Source organism: Podarcis pityusensis (assembly GCF_964106645.2).
Source record: "Podarcis pityusensis genome assembly, chromosome: 10".
NCBI classification, from domain to species: domain Eukaryota; kingdom Metazoa; phylum Chordata; class Lepidosauria; order Squamata; family Lacertidae; genus Podarcis; species Podarcis pityusensis.
Window position 1 is genome coordinate 6551902 of NC_138035.1, and position 20138 is coordinate 6572039.

At 47.6% G+C, this 20138-nt stretch overlaps 1 protein-coding gene across 1 annotated transcript; it reads left to right on the top strand.

The window, feature by feature from the left end:
• Positions 1-1645: 1645 nt before the first annotated feature.
• KLHDC10 (kelch domain containing 10) lies at positions 1646-19222 on the top strand. The gene is made up of 9 exons (XM_081023138.1): positions 1646-1840; positions 7071-7292; positions 8604-8758; positions 9571-9719; positions 10582-10666; positions 12327-12393; positions 13680-13727; positions 16269-16408; positions 17675-19222. Exons 1-9 carry the CDS (start codon positions 1702-1704, stop codon positions 17882-17884), a joined length of 1215 nt encoding a protein of 404 aa, XP_080879264.1. The 5' UTR covers positions 1646-1701; the 3' UTR covers positions 17885-19222.
• Positions 19223-20138: the final 916 nt, after the last annotated feature.

A 20138-nucleotide genomic window follows, 5' to 3' on the forward strand; every position in this document is an offset into this window, starting at 1 on the left:
CCTCCCTCCCCAGCCGAAGCCAGGCTCAGAGCGGCTAACAACAGTAAAATGATACAGCATTCTAAATGGGACACAGGGAACCTGCAGCCCTTCAGATGCCGATGGACTCCAACTCCCATCAGGCCCAGCGCAGCCCATCATAGAGTTGGAAGGGACCCCCAAAGGTCATCTAGCCCAACCCCCTTCAATGCAGGAATCTCAGTTAAGCATCCATGGCAGCTGGCCACCCAACCTCTGCTTAAAAACCTCCAAGGAAGGAGAGTCCACCACCTCCAGAGGGAGACCGTTCCACTGTCGGACAGCTCTTACTGTCAGAAAAGGCACCTTCCTGTGCTGCAAGGCAGTGTGGTGTAGTGGTTAGAGTGTTAAGCTAAGCAGGGGGATCCTGCTTAGTTCAAGTTGTCACTTGACCATGAGTTTCATTGGCTGAGCTTTAACGCAGACACTGTCTGTCCAGCCTGCCTAGCCTACCTCACAGGGTTGCTGTGAGGCCAAAACGGCGGCAGAGAGGAGACCCACGTCTTGCTGCCTTTATTTCCTCGAAGGAAAGGCAGGGAGGATGCAAAAGTACAGCTGTGTTTTCCCTCCCTAATTTTGGTTCCTCTCGTTTCATTTTTGTCGCTTAAATGTTCGGCTGGGGTTGGCGGTTACTTTGATTTGGGTATAACCATGAACTGCTCATTCTTGCTCTTGTTACTGCTTTTCACTGATTTCTTGGTTTAGATGTTGCTTGATAGGATATCTTGTTTTTTTTAGTTACAGATAGGTAGCCGTGTTGGTCTGCCATAGTCAAAATAAAAAAATCCTTCCAGTAGCACCTTTAAGACCAACTGTTGGTCTTAAAGGTGCTACTGGAAGGATTTTTTTATTTTGTTTTTTTTAATGTTTGATGCTTTGGGAAACCCAGCCAGATGGGCGGAATATGAATTTATTATTAGTAGTAGTAGTAGTAGTAGTAGTATTACTAATAACATTCATTTTGTTTCTCTTCTGCAGCCCTTAAAACTGTCGCGACCTCCTCAGAACTCCTGGGAACTATAGTTTTGGCGCTAGCGCCCAGGACCCCTCCCTTGCAGAACTACAACTCCCAAGATTCCTGGCGAAGAAGAACCGTCTCTTCCGCCTGTCGATCCGCTATTTCCTATTTCGATTGCTCCTGCCTTCCCCCCAATCCCCGTTCTGTGCGGAAAGGCCTTAACCTTGCGAGCGATTGCTCTGGCCTGGCTGCCTCCACCTCCCCCTTCCTTTCCATGATGACGTCGCCCACCCCTTTCGCCTCTCCTCCTCTTCCTCCAAGCCGACCCAACAACCGCGCCTCCGATTGGCCGGCGCTGTGCAAGGCCGGCGCCTATTGGCTGTGCTAGCGGGAAAATTCTTGTTTCCCCTCCGCTCCTCGCGCAGGCACGCACAAGCCCCTCCTCCAGCCCCTCACGTCGCGCTCCGATTGGCCGGCGCTGTGCAAGGCCGGCGCCTATTGGCTACGGCAGCGGGAAACTCTTGTTTCCCCCCTCCGCTCCTCGCGCAGGGACGCACAAGCCGCTCCTCCAACAACCGCGCCTCCGATTGGCCGGCGCTGTGCAAGGCCGGCGCCTATTGGCTGTGGCAGCGGGAAACTCTTGTTTGCCCCCCCTCCTCCAGCCCCTCACGTCGCGCTCCGTTTGGGCGACTGTGAGGGAGCCGAGAAGAGGAAGGAGGGCCAAGATGTCGGCGGGGAACGGAGAGGGCTGGGACGGCAACCGGCAGCGCGGCGCCGGCGGCGGGAACGGGCCCGCGGCTCAAGCCCCGCGCGGGGGGCTCCTCAACCGCTTCGTCAGGCTCCCGCCGGGCCCGGGCCGAGGCGGTGAGTGGGGGGGGGGGGAGAGAGGGAGCGCCTGCGCCACAGCCAGAGCCCCGCTGCCCGCCCCGAATGGTTGTCGTTTAGTCGTGTCCGCCTCTTCGTGACCCCCTGGACCAGAGCACGCCGGGCCCTCCTGCCTGTTGGAATCAGACGTCGGGCATTTAATGTTGCCGGTCTTAGAACCACAGAATTGTAAAGGACCCCAAGGGCCATCTAGTCCAACCCCCTTCAACGCAGAATTCACAGCTGAGAGATGGCCACCCAACCTCGGCTTAAATACCTCCAAGAAAGGAGAATCCACTACAGTGGTACCTCGGGTTACAGACGCTTCAGGTTACAGACTCCGCTAACCCAGAAATAGTGCTTCAGGTTAAGAACTTTGCTTCAGGATGAGAAAAGAAACTGTGCTCTGGCAGCGCAGCAGCAGCAGGAGGCCCTGTTAGCTAAAGTGGTGCTTCAGGTTAAGAACAGTTTCAGGTTAAGTATGGACCTCCGGAACGAATTAAGTACTTAACCCGAGGTACCACTGTACCTTCTGAGGGCATTCATTCCACTGTCAAACAACTCTTGCCCTCAGAAAGTTCTTCCTAACGTTTATTTAGAATCTCCTTTCTTTGTAATTTGGTTCGGGTCCTACCCTCTGGAGCGGCAGAAAACAAGCTTGCTCCATCTTCCATGTGACAGTCCTTCAGATATTTGTATACACCTAAAAAGTGGTTATAGCTAACAATGTTCTAGCCATACTGGAAGTCATGATTTAGGCCCCAGGAGCCAGGAAGAGATCGTTCACCTGTACACACCATTTCTCAGTCATTTATTTCCATCATTCTAATGTCATTTCTGCAAAACCACTTTCTTCATTTAAGTTGTTGTTGTTGTTTAGTCGTGTCCGACTCTTCGTGACCCCATGGACCAGAGCACGCCAGGCACTCCTGTCTTCCACTGCCTCCCACAGTTTGGTCAAACTCATCTTCGTAGCTTCGAGAACACTGTCCCACCATCTCGTCCTCTGTCGTCCCTTCTCCTTGTGCCCTCCATCTTTCCCAACATCAGGGTCTTTTCCAGGGAGTCTTCTCTTCTCATGAGGTGGCCAAAGTCTTGGAGCCTCAGCTTCAGGATCTGTCCTTCCAGTGAGCACTCAGGGCTGATTTCCTTCAGAATGGAGAGGTTGAATCTTCTTGCAGTCCATGGGACTCTCAAGAGTCTCCTCCAGCACCATAATTCAAAAGCATCCATTCTTTGGCAATCAGCCTTCTTTATAGTCCAGCTCTCACTTCCATACATCATTACTGGGAAAACCATAACTTTAACTATACGGAACTTTGTTGGCAAGGTGATGTCTCTGCTTTTAAAGACGCTGTCTAGGTTTGTCATTGCTTTTCTCCCGAGAAGCAGGCGTCTTTTAATTTCATGGCTGCTGTCACCATCTGCAGTGATCACGGAGCCCAAGAAAGGAAAATCTCTCACTGCCTCCATTTCTTCCCCTTCTATTTGCCAGGAGGTGATGGGCCCAGTGGCCATGAGCTTAGTTTTTTTGATGTTGAGCTTCAGACCATATTTTGTGCTCTCCCCGAATATATATATGGAGAAGGTGCTGCTGAATTTGAATGTCTTGTGCTTGATTGGGGGCTTCCGGCTGACCGCCGTTGGAAGCAGCTTGCTGGGCTGGGGCCACCTTGGTATGATCCGCTTATAAGGGCTTTACGGAGGGGCGTTTGGGGAGCCACCTCAGGTGACATTCGCCCTGCGCGTGCACAATGCAGGGAGCCCCATGTGTAAATCCCGAACAGCAGCCCTGCAAGGTCGCCTGATGCTGCAGTCACTGCCTTGGGTTGAGCTTCGTGTGTGTATGTATACAGTGGCACCTTGGTTCTCAAAAGCCTTGGTACTCAAACAACTTTGAACCCAAACACTGCAAACCCGGAAGTAAGTGTTCCAGTTTGCGAACGTTTTTCGGAAGTCAAACGTGTTGCGTTTTGAGTGTTACGCTTCCGATGTGAGTGCCACACTTCCGTTTTGAGTGTTACGCTGAGGTCTATTTTTGCTTTTAATTTCGTGTTTTTGTTTTTGCAGCTCTTTTTGTTTTGTTTTTCTGACTGTGTGGAACCCAGTTCAGCCGCTGATGGATTGATTGTGTGACTGCAGTACATTGTTTATTGCTTTCATTTTATGGATCAATTGTCTTGTTAGATAGTAAAGTACATGTTATCTTCAATACTGTATTATTTGTTTTCTAGTACAGTACATTATTGCTTTTATTTTACGGATCAGTGGTCTCGTTAAAGAGTAAAATTCATCTTAAATTGTTGTTTTAGGGGTTGTTTTTTAAAGTCAGGAGTGGATTAATCCATTTTGCATTACTTTCTATGGGAAAGCGTGCCTTGGTTTTGGAACGCTTTGGTTTTGGAACGGACTTCCGGAACGGATTAAGTTTGAGAACCCAGGTACCACTGTATGTTGCAACTTGCGTACAGCGCCTTGGCCGATCCTGAACAGCAGCCCTGAAAGGTAGCTTGGCGTTGTTGCTTCTCCGCTTTGCTGGCATGGGGTGAAGGGAGAGGTCAGGCAGCTTGATTAAGGCTCCCTAATGAGTTTCTGACAGAGTGAGACCAGGACTTCCTGACTCATAGCTTTAGCCACTGTGCCACACAAGCTTTTGGCACCTTTCCCGTCGTTCGTGACTAATTCCGCCCCATAAAACAGTGCCAAGTTCATTACATTGGAAACCTGCTGCTTGATCCCTTGCGTGCTCATTGGATATAAATCCCATGGTGCTCACTGGTATTTACCCCAAGAATGCATAGAGTTGCACTTTCGGTTACTAAAATGTTTATATACTTCCTGTTTCCTGCTTACATTAACTGTCAAAAGCACAACTAAAACTTTTAAAAGAATCAGGTGCTGTATATAAGGGGGGAAATGTAAAGAAAGTTGGACATTGACCAGCTTGCTTATACCGCCAGTTTTTCAGGTGCTGTTGAAACACAGCCAGGATAGGAAGTCCCGTAATGTGTGTGCCACAGAGAATGCTTTCCCCTCATGTGCCACCACCAACCAGTCTTCTGATGGTGGAATGGCCAGAGCAGTCTGTCAGTATCACCTGAGTGAACAGGTGAACTCACCTTGGAGGAGAGTATCAGAGTTGCACAGTGCTTTAAAAATGGTACTCAGCACTTTGGGTTGGGTCTGGAAAGAAATCAGAAAATCGGTGCAGGTGGTATGGCAGTGGAGCAACACGCTTCAGGAACTTCTTGCTGGTCAGAACTCTTGACTCCTGCTTCCTGCATCAACTGAACACACTTAGAGTCCTGTTATATCCTTCAAAGAGAGTCTGATGCAAGACTTGTTACTGTAATGCAAGTCTAGGTGTAACAAGTACATAACCGCAGCTGGATCTGCTCTCTCTAGGTTTGGTTGCAGTTGGCGTGTTAGTTTAAGATGTGCAAAAGCTCTCCTTCCTGGTCACAGTTATCACTGGTACTGGCTATCTAGGAGAACAGTCACACCATAAACAACCTTATTGGCTCCCAGTACGTTTCCAGCCACAATTCAAAGTGTTGGTGTTGAACTTTAAAGCCCTAAACGGCCTTGGTCCAGTATACCTGAAGGAGCGTCTCTGCCCCCATCGTTCTACCCGGACACTGAGGTCCAGCTCCAAGGGCCTTCTGGCGGTTCTCTCACTGTGAGAAGCCAAGTTATACAGGGAACCAGGCATAGGGCTTTCTCGGTAGTGGTACCCGCCCTGTGGAACGCCCTCCCACCAGATGTCAAAGAGAACAACAACTACCAGACTTTTAGCAGACATCTGAAGGCAGCCCTGTTCAGGGAAGCTTTTAATGTTTGATGCATTACTGTATTTTAATATTTTGTTGGAAGCCGCCCAGAGTGGTTGGGGAAACCCAGTCAGATGGGCAGGGTATAACTAAGTGATGATGATGATGATGATGATAATGATGATGACCGGGCTGTGCCTACATCCCTGCATCATTGGTTCTCTTGACCAGCAGCACATCTAACTCTTCGTTAATGTTCTTTGTTAGCGAGGCCACACTTTTTTTTGTTAGTGTGACAGGGCGCCTGAATGCATACTGGTTTATGTGCATGTATCTAAACCACATCCGAACAAGGTACTTCAACCCCATTTCATGTTACTGCTGGATGCGTGTCTCGGGAGTGCACGGAGACCATGAATCAGGCCAGCTAGTGTGATCTTGGCCCTCTGCCACAGGGTTCATCGGACTGGGAGAGGTGGCAGTCTGAAAAGGGCTCCAGTTCCATCAAGGTTAAGCTTTAGTTTTAGTTTGTTAACTCATATGATGCAGTCGCTTATCAAGCTCAGGCATTAATTCAGCGCCTCTGCAGCCTTTCTGGAATTGGGATGAAAAGCGAGGAGAGGCGGTGTTATTTCTGTACCGATGGCACTGTACCTTGTATGTGCAGATGATCTCTCCCAGCATTTTCATATTTCAGCATAAGGGCTGAAATAGAACCCCAGATGGAAAAAAATGTTGAGCAGACAACCTCTACCACCAACTTTTGGTAAACCAACTTCTAGGAAGGACTGAAACCACAGTGGAAAAACCCCTCCCAGATAATGTTGAGAGTTCATAAGAGCCTCCTGGATCAAGCTAATAATCTGTCCACTCCTGTTCTCATAGTGGCCAACCAGATACATATGAGAAGCCCACAAGCCAATACAGTGGTACCTCGGGTTAAGTACTTAATACGTTCTGGAGGTCCGTTCTTAACCTGAAACTGTTCTTAACCTGAAGCAACACTTTAGCTAATGGGGCCTCCTGCTGCTGCCGCACCGCCACTGCACGATTTCTGTTCTCATCCTGAAGCAAAGTTCTTAACCCGAGGTACGATTTCTGGGTTAGCGAAGTCTGTAACCTGAAGCGTATGTAACCTGAGGTACCACTGTATGATTGAAAGCCAGAAATGTTTGGAGGATCAGCTGTAACCATCCACAACACCACATCTCCTTGTGTAGCTTTTACACAAACTCTTTACACACACCTGTCATGACTTACCTGCTCCCATGCCCGCCAATGAAAACGGGTTCTCGGGAATTTATCCAAGATGGAACTGGAGCAGCTTCCTTTCTTGTGTTGAGACTTTATCCACTGTGATGCTCCCTCCTTTGTCGTCTTTCTATGCTGCTTCACCCAGCCTTGCAAAATATATTCTGTCCCGCCTTAGTTCATGAAAATCTTTTGTCTCTCTGCTTTAGGCCACAGAGTCCCACCAGCCAGAAGCGGCCACCGTTGTGTGGCAGACAATGCCAACTTGTACGTGTTCGGCGGATACAATCCTGACTATGATGAGTCTGGAGGGCCAGAGAATGAAGACTACCCACTCTTCAGGGAGCTTTGGCGATACAACTTTGCTACCGGCACTTGGCATCAAATGGGCACAGAGGGTTACATGCCCCGGGAGTTAGCATCTATGTCACGTGAGTGGAGGAGAATGCATTATTGCGGTAGTAAAACATAAATGTAACTCTTCGCCTTAATGGCATTCATGTTGTGAACTGCCCTGACATCTATGCACGAAGGGTGGTATACAAATTTAATAATCATCATCTGTCCCATCTGTATAAGTGCAGTAGTTGAGTAAGATTAGAGTGAGCTATTTTGAGATCCATTTTGTAACTCCTGTACTTAAAATAGGGTCTTATAAAAGTCCAGGCATAGATGCCAAGAAGGCTTCGTATTGTTGCTGTCCAGATCTGTGCTGTGGATAAATTCATGTTACACAGCTGTGGCTACCAAGAGTCTTAAGAGGTGTGGCACTACCGCCACCATCACCCCAGCAGTGGCCATGGGGTTGTTTTTTTGCGGGGCTTTCTCGCTTCCCTTTTCTTTTGGAACTGCTACAGCTTGGGACGCTGGGGGTGCTGAATTCTGGAGCTCTGTCCTTTCTCTTTACTTCTCCCCCCCCCCCACCCCGGAAAGTCTTCATGGTGGATGTACTTTGCATGATTCATCCACAGCTCTGCAGGCAGGGTTTTTTCCATTAGTGCAGTCCGCTTTCTGTTGTGAAATTCAGGTCTGCAGGGAAGTGTCAGCGACTTTTATTGCCTTTTGCTGTTGTGTGAGTGCTTGACTGAAAAGCAATATGAGTTGCTCGGGTTCCTTTAGTATGCTTCGTCTGTTTATTTGCATGCCCATTCATACTGCTTGCGCATGAACCCGTCTGCTGCTCACGCTCCACCTGCAGAGGCCCCATTTACCCAGCGCTAACGTGGGTGATGCTGTGGGTTAAACCACTGAGCCTAGGACTTGCCGATCAGAAGGTCGGCGGTTCGAATCCCCGCGACGGGGTGAGCTCCCGTTGCTCGGTCCCTGCTCCTGCCCACCTAGCAGTTCGAAAGCACGTCAAAGTGCAAGTAGATAAATAGGTACCGCTCTGGCGGGAAGGTAAACGGCGTTTCTGTGTGCTGCTCTGGTTCGCCAGAAGCGGCTTAGTCCTGCTGGCCACATGACCCGGAAGCTGTATGCCAGCTCCCTTGGCCAATAAAGCGAGATGAGCGCCGCAACCCCAGAGTCGGCCACGACTGGACCTAATGGCCAGGGGTCCCTTTATCCTTTACCTCTAACTTGTTAGTTCTGTGTCACTGGCAAGAGGGCTCTCTCCATCCCTTCACTAGACTTTTGGTTACTGGTGAACAGCTCAGCAGAGAAGATGATTGTTCCAAGCTGCTGTTGAAGGCTACCAAATCTGCATGTCAAAGGTTTTGTTCTGCTTTCTTGTTTTCTGCCAGTTGTGTTGCATGGGAATAATCTCTTGGTCTTTGGCGGCACCGGGATCCCCTTTGGCGAGAGCAACGGCAATGACGTCCACGTCTGCAACGTCAAGTACAAGCGCTGGGCCCTCTTCAACTGTCGAGGCAAGAAGCCCAACCGCATCTATGGACAGGTATGGTGGGGGGAGTCATCCACTGCAGCCCCTATTTTACTGTACAGGGAAGTTTTTAATGGTTGATGTTTTCTTGTGTTTTTAATATTTTGTTGGGAGGCACCCAGAGTGGCTGGGGCAACCCTATTCAGATGGTCAGGATGTAAATATTATTATTATTATTATTATTATTATTATTATTATTATTATTAGACTCTTCAAGGACAGAGAGTGGTTCCATATTCCTGAGAGGCTTGTGCTCTTAATTCAGGTCTCACTTATCTCCTCGGGTCTAAAAATGGGGAGCAGTTCTCAAGTTCCTGAGCATGAAGTATACTGGAGCATCTTTGGGGGATTGCATAGTACGAAGTCAAAGAGATAAGAATTTAATTTGAGCCTGAGGTCTTGATGGCTTAGGCCAGGGGTCAGCAAACTTTTTCAGCAGGGGGCCAGTCCACTGTCCCTCACACCTTGTGGGGGGCCGGATTATATTTTTTGGGGGAAATGAACGAATTCCTATGCCCCACAAATAACCCAGAGATGCATTTTAAATAAAAGGACACATTCTACTCATGTAAAAACACACTGATTCCCGGACCGTTCAGTTCACGAAAATGAGATCGGACTTACAGGCAGATTTTATTGCCCTGGCAATACCAAGTGCTGTCCGTGGCATACTGTCACTCATGGCTCTGCTCCCTTGAAAGTGGTGTGACAAAGGGGATCCAGGGAAGGGGGAGATGGATGCTCTTCAGAGGATACCTGCCTTTCGGCTGCCTTCCTATGGTGCCCCTTCAGTTCCCCTGCAGCTCTTCCCTCTTCTCCCTTACCAGGCAATGGCGATCATAAATGGCTCCTTGTACGTATTCGGAGGCACGACAGGATACATTTACAGCACAGACCTGCACAAGCTGGACCTGAACACCAGGGAGTGGACCCAGCTGAAGCCAAACAACATGCACTGCGACATGCCGGAGGAAAGGTGAGCTTGGCCTCTTGCTCAGTGGCGCCTGCTGCGTAAAACTAGCTGCAAGGCGACCAGCCTCAAGTCTTCCTCATTCAAAATGACAGTCTCTCGATAGACAAGTTCTTATTAAAATGTCATTTCCAATTCAAAAAAATTGGCCATCTCTTCAGCCACATCCCCCTGGCCTCCAGATATTGTTAGGGCTTTGTGGTTTAGTTGGGATGCCTAAATTTGGAAACATTTGCTATGAAAATTCTAGCATGTCTGGCGGACTGCCTCGCCAGAGTCGTGCATGCTCTGGTTATCTCTTGCATGGACTACTACAGTGCGCTCTACGTGGGGCTACATTTGAAGGTGACCCGGAAACTACAACTAATCTAGAATGCGGCAGCTAGACGGGGGACTGGGAGCGGACGCCGAGACCACATAACACCGGTCTTGAAAGACCTACATTGGCTCCCAGTACATTTCTGAGCACGATTCAAAGTGTTGGTGCTGACCTTTAAAGCCCTAAATGGCCTCGGTCCAGTATATCTGAAGGAGCATCTCCACCCCCATCGTTCTACCCAGATACTGAGGTCCAGCTCCGAGGGTCTTCTGGTGGTTCCCTCACTGCGAGTCGCCAAGTTACAGGGAACCAGGCAGAAGGCTTCTCCGTAGCAGCACCCGTCCTGTGGAACGCACTCCCACCAGATATCAAAGAGAACAACTACCAAACTTTCAGAAGACATCTGAAGGCAGCCAGGTTTAGGGAAGCTTTTAATGTTTGATGTATTACTGTATTTTAATATTTGGTTGGAAGCCGCCCAGAGTGGCTAGGGAAGCCTGGCCAGATGGGCGGGGTATAAATAATAAATTATTGACTTCTTCTTTCCAGATACAGACATGAAATTGCACATGACGGACAGAGGATTTACATCTTAGGAGGGGGAACTTCTTGGACAGCCTATTCCTTGGACAAGGTAATAGGATCAACTGCCAAAATATTTTTTATTAGTTTGATTTCTCGCTAGTGAGATCAGAAAGTAAGCCCGTGACCAGAACTGGTGAATTTTAATAGCAGAATGTTGGGGTCGTGAGTATTTGGCACATAATGCAGATTGGTGAGTGATCTAGTGAATGGAACTGGGTTCCAGTCACTGCTCTGATTGATTGTGTGGCAGTTCACCCTTTTTTCCATCTCAGAACATTGCTCTTGCAAGGGGGAAAACATCTACCAGGGTGCCATGAAGACAAAAGTGCAAAGATTTGCAGACTAGGAATCCTAACATGTTTCACCTGGATTTCTAATAGGGCACAACCTGGGATGAATTTATCCTGTGCAAGCCTCCTTTGACATACATAGCCACACTTTTACACAGTTCCTGTTGATTTAATTGACATGGTAATAATAAAATTTTATTTATATCCTGCCCTCCCCAGCTGAAGCCGGGCTCAGAGCAGCTAACAACAATAAAATTAACACAGTTTACATAAAATCACAATCAATTAATTGAAATACATTCTAAAAATCAATTCATTCTAAAATCAATTCAGAATCAAATTAATGGCAGCCATTGGGCTAGAGTTCTATGAGGTTTACAGAAGGAGGGGGTCAGACTGTCTTGCAGGCCCTGCGGAAAGATTTCAAGGTGCTGGTCTTGACCTTTAAAGCCCTTTGTGGCTTAGGGCCCTCGTATCTACGGGACCGCCTCTCCTGGTCTGCCCCGCAAAGGTCCATGAATAACCATGGTTTAGAGGTCCCGGGCCCTAAGGAAATCAGACTATCCTCCACCAGGGCCAGGGCCTTCTCAGTGATGGCTCCGACCTGGTGGAATGCTCTGTCCCATGAGACTAGGGCCCTTCAGGATTTAACCTCCTTCCACCGGGCCTGTAAGACAGAGCTATTCCACCTGGCCTTTAATTTGAATTCAGCCTGATCTTTTATTTCCCTTCCCTTCTCTTCCTCCCCCCCTCCCCTTTTATGAAGATCACCTGCTCTGAGACCCCACAGCTAATTCTCCCCTGGCCTCCTCGCTGGCCCAAGTAGGACCAATTCAGCCACCTAGCCCTGGGGATTATCTAATGCTTATTTCCCCTAAATTGATTTTTGAATTTTGAATTTTATTGTTATTCATGTTTTTATACTGTATTTTATGCTGCTTTTATAATTAAGTGTTTTAAATTTGTTGTTAGCCACCCTGAGCCCGGTTTTTGAACCGGGAAGGGCGGGGTATAAATAAAAATTTATTATTATTATTATTATTATTATTACTGAAGTTACAAGAAAGCAGATTTTGACTTAAAACATCAGGAAGAACTTTCTGACAGTAAGAGCCATTTGACAGGTTGCCAAAGCGCACAGAATTATAACGGCTCAAGTTTCCCTTTGGCAGCAGGCAGATGACATGGCAATTTTTCTGCAAACCCAACAATCCATACCCCCGGATACCATGAATCAAGTGTCAGCCTCTTGCCTAATTTCCAACGCTTTAGCTATTTAACCTGGAAATCTTTTGTGGGGTAATGGAGTGGGCTTGTCGGGGGAACTTGCTGGCAGAGGCCTTGAGTTCAGCCATTGCCTTCTTCCATTTCTGTCATTAAAAATATATATATATAATTGTATTATTTCTGTTGCTTCAGATCCACGCCTACAACCTTGAAACAAACACCTGGGAAGAAATTGCAACAAAGCCTCATAAGAAAAAAGGTAGGCTTTTGAAAAATAGCATATATTGGCAGGTGTTGAAAAGACAAAACTATTTGTAGCCAGAAATAAAATGTTGGTGGGGTCCCCAGGGAGAGATTCAAAAGAAGTTTGCAAACAAGTCAGTCTTCTCAAAACCTTTGTACTTTACTCTTTGTTAAAAATCCAAACTAAACTTATAGATCTGAAATATACACTAAAAATGCTGCATAATTCCAGGTCTCATGTATAGTAGCTGGTTCCAGATTAATTTTTTTTAATAACTAGATATTTATCTTTGGATTCTGCTGCCTTGTGGAAGTCTGACATCTCAGAAACACTTTTTAAAATGTACAGTAAACTTTTAAGAGCGGTTATGTTCCAGAAATCATGCCTAAAACCAAAATTGCATATAGTCAAAACGCTGAGGGTTCTGTGGTGGGTGGGATTGCCAGTGACTTTCCCCCCAGATGCCTGTCCTCTAATTATTTATTTAGCCAAGCACTTAAATGTACACAAATTATATGCACATACATTGTGGGCTTACTGTATTCATGTAGAGCTCAGATTTAGTGATTCCACTTGACTTGGGTTCTAATCAACGCTCATAGTTAGGATCTTGTAACCTTTCTTGATATGAAGTCTCCCTCCTCCAGGTGGCCTTTCAACATACTTCAGTTCAGATTATTTTCCCCTGGTCATTTTTATTGGTTTGCTCTCACAACCCTCTCTTCAATGGGCGTTCCAGAGCGCTTGTAAAGCTAGCACAAACTGTTCTTAGGCTTCAGATAGGTAGCCATGTTGGTCTGACTCAGTCAAAAATAAAATAAAATAAAAGTCCAGTAGCACCTTAGAGACCAACTAAGTTTGTTCTAGGTATGAGCTTTCGTGTGCATGCACACTTCTTCAGATACACACTGAAGTGTTTATCTGAAGAAGTGTGCACACAAAAGCTTATACCAAAAACAAACTTAGTTGGTCTCTAAGGTTCTACTGGACTATTTTTTTGTTCTTAGGCTTTTCATCTTTATCCACACACAAGCTAAAGTATGCTTTAGGAGTAGGCAGTTTCCTCCCTCCCTGTTTCAACTTCACCTCTTCACATGGATTAAACTAAGGATGGCTAAAGGTCAGTTGGTATTGAATGATCGTATGAGTGCTTCACAGCCAGGCACAAGGAGAATTCTTTGCAATTCATGTTAAGCCCCTTTTCAGGCTGGCCGGCCCCTTCCCAATAATGAGAAATCCGCATTTACTGAACAGTCTTCTCTTCTGTTACACTCGCTCACCCTCAGGTTTTTGTTCCACAGATTTCCCGGCGGCCAGGAGATGTCACAGTTGTGTACAGATAAAAAATGGTAAGAATCACTGGCTCACTTTGGGACGTTCAGCTGCAGAGGCTCCTGTTTGTGGCATGTGAAATCCCAACTGGGATGAAGCGTTTGAGCCTGCTTCTGTACGCACACAACAGTCCATCTTTGAGGTGCTGCAGTGCCTCAGCATGTTCAGAAACATTCCAACAGCAGAGGGTGGAAGGGTCAGCCATATTGTTGGAAAGCTTGTCACAAGAGAAATGGGAGGCTGGTTTGACTCGAGGGGAGAAACATCGTAACCCTGGGGCCACTTCCTCCAAATGGACTCTGGTTTGTCAAATGTCCATGTCACTTCCCACTTAAAAAAAAAGAAAGAAAGAGTACAGTGGTGCCTCGCAAGACGAAATTAATCCGTTCCGCGAGTGTCTTCGTCTAGCGGTTTTTTCGTCTTGCGAAGCAACCCTATTAGCGGCTTAACGGATTAGCGCTATTAGCGGTTTAGCGGCTATTAAAGGCTTATCAGCTTAGCGGATTAGCTGCTAAAAGGCTATTAAAGGCTTAGCGGCTTAGATAAAGGGGGGGGGAAAGCAAAAAAAAAATCTCAAGACTCGCAAGACATTTTTGTCTTGCGAAGCAAGCCCATAGGGAAATTCGTCCTGCGAAGCAACTCAAAAACGGAAAACCCTTTCGTCTAGCGGGTTTTCCGTCTTGCGAGGCATTCGTCTTGCGGGGCACCACTGTACAGTCATACCTCGTGTTACAGATGCTTGAGGTTGCGTTTTTTCGAGTTGCGGACTGCCGAAACATGGAAGTACTGGAACGGGTTACTTCCGGGTTTTAGCTGTCACGCATGCGCAGAAGCTCTAAATCACACTTTGCACATGCACAGAAGCGCTGAATCACAACCCCTGCGTGCGCAGACACAGGTTGCGAACGCTGCGGGTTGCGAATGTGCATCCCACACGGATCATGTTCGCAACCCGAGCATCCACTGTATCCCAGTGCCATTTACAACCAAAGTGAAAAAGAATAATAAAATCACATAAACTTGGTTAAAAATGGATTTAATGTTACAATGTATTGTTGGTGGTGCCCAAATGCATGGAAGAACAAAAACTTCTTTGTCTGGCAGTGCTAAGGGGGCATTCCTGGGAAGAGTGTTCCATAAATAGGGTGAGTGATCAGGAAGGAAGGAAGTGGGTGGATGTGGGAAAATTCAGAATTTTGCTTATTACTTAGTTATTTAACTATTGCTTGAGTCCAAATAGCTCAGGGAAGCATACATATTACAGCCCTCCCGCTGATTTCATCCTCTCAACAACCCTATAAGGTAGGCTATAATGGTTGAGTGTAGACTTGAACCCGGGCCTTCCTCGCTGCATACACTGGGTTATTTTTAAAATTTGTATCCTGCCCTTAATCTGAAGATCCCGGGGCGTTTCTCAACAGAAAAATACAAAACAAGAACGCAAGATACATAATAAATCACAGACAAAAACTAACACCTCCCACAAACACATTTTAAAAGCCACAGGGTGTTTCTCAGCCAAACACCTGCTTGAAGAGAAACTTTCTCGCCTGGCACCTAAATATATGTAATAAAGGTGCCAGATGAGACTGCCTACGGAGAGCATTCCACAAACGGGGAGCCAACACAGAAAAGGCCCATTCTTGCACTGCTTCTCAGGGAGAGAGCACCTCAGATGATTCCTAGGTTCCCAGGATTCCTAGGTTCCCAGGCAAGATTAAAAGTTACTGTACTTTTCCATGTAGAAGATGTTTTTTTCTTTAAAAATCATGCTGAAAAGTGGGGGTCGTCTTATACATTGGTAGTGCATAGGGTGGACGTTTGATTGGTTGCTGCCGTGGTTGTGGTTGTGTGTTATTGGTTGCCGCGTCAATGGGTGGTGTTGATTGGCTGACGCTCCAGCAGTTGGGCAGGCGATTGGCAGCTTCTGCAGGCAATGGGACAGACGGGAGGTGGATTTTGCAACACCTGCGGGCGAGCGATTTTTGGCAATCCTCTGCAAAAAAAAAAAGCTCAGCAACTCTGTGCCATCTTCCCCCATTTTCTTTGAGTCCCCCAAAATAGGGGTAGTCTTATACACGGGGGTGTCTTATATATAAGACACGGGGGTAGTGTCTTATACACGGCGGTAGTCTTATACACGGGGGTGTCTATATATAAAAGTACGGTATTTCCTTGAAAAGATGGAGGTGGGGGAGCATACCCTGTTTCCCCAAAAGTAAGACATCCCCCGAAAATAAGATCTACTTCCAGTTTTGCCTCTCGCTGTAATATAAGGCATCCCCCCGAAAATAAGACCTCCCCGATAATAAGGCCTCCCCGGAGTACCGTTTTCCCGAAAATAAGACTTAGCGCATCTTTGGGAGCAAAAATTAATATAAGACACTGTTTTATTTTCGGGGAAACAGGGTATTAATCTCAGTGGAAGTCTGGTGAGAGAAACTGCTGTGGAAACGGCAGTTTCTCTGCACCAGCTGAAGAACTGAGCAAACCCTCCTTGTGTGCCCCTTTATGGTGGGAAAACAACGCCTAAGCCCCTGTGCCGTTTGTCGATTCAGATGTCTTCGTCTGCGGAGGATACAACGGAGAAGTGATCCTGGGAGACATCTGGAAACTGAGCTTGCAGACCTTCCAGTGGGTGAAACTCCCAGCCGTGATGCCAGAGCCAGTTTATTTCCACTGTGCTGCTGTGACTCCGGTAAGCGGCTGCCAGCGCCCAGCCTTTCTGCAGGGTCCTACGTGGCACAGAAATGGCCAGCAAGAAGGTGGGGAGGGGGGGTGAATTAACTAGCTGAGGGAGGTATTTCAAAATACCGGAGTTCTGTCAACCCAGACCGTCATTGGGGGGTGGGAAATGGCCCTGGAACAGCAACCTTCAGATGCTGGAGATGAAATCCTGCTGCTGGGAACACAAACGCTCAGGCACTGCAGGATTAGACCAGCAATGTCAGCTGATGGGCGGGAAGGTGGGCGTTTGCTTGATAGGAAATGGCCAAATTGGATGCCCTGCGGGTCGGAGGTTCTCCACCCCTGTTCTGCCTCATGTCTTCAGTGCTACTCAGGCTGAGGAAGAGGAGCGGCGGGTGGGAGCAAAGGGCCTTTCTGTGCAGTTTGGCTCTCTGTTAGCCGGGCTCAGAGCGGCTAACAACAATAAAAGTAACACAGCATTCTAAAATCAATTCATTCTAAAATCTATTCAGAATCAAATTAATGGCAACCACTGGGCTATAGTGCTATGAGGATTACCGAAGGAGGGGGTCAGACTGTGCCTTGGCCAAAGGCCTGGTAGAACAGCTCTGTGTTGCAGACCCTGCGGAAAGATGTCCAAGTCCCGCAGGGCCCTAGTCTCTTGGGACAGAGTGTTCCACCAGATCGGGGCCACAGCCGAAAAAGCCCTGGCTCTGGTTGAGGCCAGCCTAACCTCTCTGTGGCCTGGGACCTCCAAGATGTTTTTGTTTGAAGACAGTAAGGTCCTCCGTGGGTCATACCAGGAGAGGCGGTCCCGTAGGTACGAGGGTCCTAGGCCGTATAGGGCTTTAAAGGTTAAAACCAGCACCTTGAACCTGATCCTGTACTCCACCGGGAGCCAGTGCAGCTGGTATAGCAGCGGGTGAATGTGATCTCACAGCAAGGACTCCGTAAGGAGTCTCACCGCGGCATTCTGCACCCGCTGGAGTTTCTGGGTCCGTCTCAAGGGCAGCCCCACATAGAGTGAGTTACAAAATGAGTTTTCCATGAGGATCTTGAGGTCATTAAGCACCGGGGAACCCGGCTGGTAGGCTTGTAGCACCCACTGCCCTCTGCTTCCTGTGGTTGGCAAACAGAATGCCACCTCAATGTCAAGCTGATCACAGATATTTGGGGCCGGATGGCATCTCTCCTTCGCAGGCAGTCCAGGTGCTTGCCGTTCCGCTTAAAAGAAAACCCAGCAGTGATCTTCCTTTTCCCCCTCGTTTCCACGCAGGCCGGCTGCATGTACGTCCACGGAGGCGTGGTGGACATCCAAAGGAACAAACGGACTGGCTCTCTCTTTAAGATGTGGCTGGTAGTGCCCAGCCTCTTGGAACTGTCTTGGGAGAAGCTTCTGGGGTTTTTCCCCCACTTAGCAAACCTCACCAGATCGCAGCTTTTGCACCTTGGACTCACACAGGGACTCATCGAGCGCTTGAAATGAGAAAGCACCTGCTCTTCAAACACTACTTTTAAAAAAGCGACTCCTCTCGCCCCTCTCTTTTCTCTCCCTCTCCTCTCTCTCTTTCTCCCTCTCCTTTTCTCTCTCTATTTATGAGCACTGCGGAGGATTGCTGCTAGGAGGATGGGACGACGCCCGACTCCAAAGCCTTACTCGGCAAATATACATCAGATGCCTTTTTTTCTTCTTCTGTGAATTTTTATTTTAAAGTTTATGGAAGTCAAGCTTTTTTTGTTTTTAATTTATGGATACCTATAAATACATCATGAACGAAAGACGCTGTCGCTCCGCTGATTTGTACTGCTTTTGCTGCATGCTTTGTAGTCGCAGGAAGGCAAGGCGGACGGCGTGACGCAGTCTCTCCTAGTTACTGTTCTGTAAGATGGCCGTAACTTGCAGCAGTTTCGAAAGGGGAAGGCTGGCTGCTCACATGGGAACCCATCATAGTAGCTCTTGCCACATCCCTTGCCTCTCTCTAAAAAAAAAGGCCTAAATGCGAGCTGGCTTTCTCTGATCTGTCTTCTTACAGATGCTACAGTTTGGAAAGACTGGCGCCTTGTGTTGTGACTTTCTGAAACGCGTGTCGTTTATTGCCTTTTCATATTGAACTGCCCAGTCCAAGACTGGTTTACTTCCGTGTGGCTGGCTGGCTTCAGCGCAAGAGTTTATCCTGAATGGTGGCAGGAAAGGGATATAGAGAGCTGCCCGAGATAATGAAGGAGTTAACGGGGAAAGAGAACTGTGAATAAGCCGATGCTATTTTTTCTTTCTCCTGTCGCAAGTGTGTGTATGTGTGTTTGTGTGTGTGCATGAGAGAGAGTGTAAGTGAAGGAGGATTTGGAAATTCATGCTCTGTGCAATAGCTGTTATTATCTGCTAGTTTTTCTTACGTAGATAGGGGGCTTTCCTCTGCTGGCCTCCCCACTTCCTGCTTCCACCCCTTGCAAGTTGGTTTGTTTTAAAACCCCATTCTATGGCCTGTCTTTTTCCTCCGAAACAAAAAATCTTTGTATTAACTGGTCCTTCATTTGCAGGAAATGCCATGTTGTCACTGCTGCGTTTCTGTTCTTCTTCTTTAGCATAGGCAAAATGCCTGACATTTTGCTGTGGACAGTATTTGCCTTTTAAAAAATAATGCTGGAAAAGGAAACCATGTCTGTGTCTTAACTGTTGTGTTCCAAATGGCTGCGGAAATGTCCTGTAGAATGTATACCAAAACAGCCGTCAAACCAAGCATCATACCTAGCCTGAGAAACTGGCTTTTTAATTTTAATTTTATTTTTTTAAAAAAACAACAACAACACTGTACATGAACTATTATTGGTAGTCCTTGTCAAGTTGTCTTCTTTAAAATTCTGGTGGGAGTATCACAGCTTTCTTTGGAAGTGGATAGGAGCTCAATGCTGTTAATTTGCTCAATGCTCAATGCAAGGTTAATTTGTCTGGGCTGGATCGGACCCTCAGAGATTCCTCCGTGGGTCAGATCGCGTGCGCAGCTGTGATTTCCAGCGGCTGCGCAGACGCGATTTCCGGCTTCAGAAGCGAGTCCCTGTGCCACGCTGCGCCAGTTTAGTGCCGCGCACTGGGACTCACCAATCAGGCGGCTCGGTTCTGGGGTGGCTCGTGGGCCGGTTAAACGGCCTCCGTGGGCCGCAGGTTGGCGATCCCTGCTGTACAGTATTCCCATGTAGCATCAAACCATAGATCTCATTCCCTGTCCCCCCTCCTCACGATCCAGGATTTCCAATTCTGATTTAGCAGCAAGCTTTCATTGTGTCTCAACATTTGAGTAGCCGGGACCATGGTTTGCCGTTCCCGCCAAACCATGGTTTTCAGTTCTAAGTTAGCAAATGTAAGCCATTCTTGGCTGTTGGGACACTGAGGCAGACCGGCTCCCTGCTTGACCAGGATTGTCAGGTCCTGGATTGTGGAATGCAAGGGGTCTATGAGCTGGTGTGCAAGCGCCCCTTTCCTCGAGCACGTGGCACTAAGCCATGGTTTGTTAAGCAGGTGAGCTCAGTCCATATTCTCATGTCCCTCTGCCTTCGTCTTTTGTATCTGCAGTCATTCACCCCTCCTGTGGCTTGCATTGCCTCTTCTAGAAGCACACCTGAGGCCTGGTTCATGGAAGCAACAGAATCATGCCCGTACCATGCGTTCCTGAGTGGCGTGGGGCTCTGTTATCTATTTATTAAATTTATATACTGTCCTCCCATCATAAGATCTCAGGGTGGTT

Coding starts and splice junctions, on each gene's coding strand:
- KLHDC10 (XM_081023138.1), top strand. CDS start 1,702: ATGTCGGCGGGGAACGGAGAGGGCTGGGACGGCAACCGGCAGCGCGGC. Junction 9,720..10,581: donor TGCGACATGCCGGAGGAAAG/GTGAGCTTGGCC, acceptor TCTTCTTTCCAG/ATACAGACATGAAATTGCAC. Junction 10,667..12,326: donor CAGCCTATTCCTTGGACAAG/GTAATAGGATCA, acceptor CTGTTGCTTCAG/ATCCACGCCTACAACCTTGA.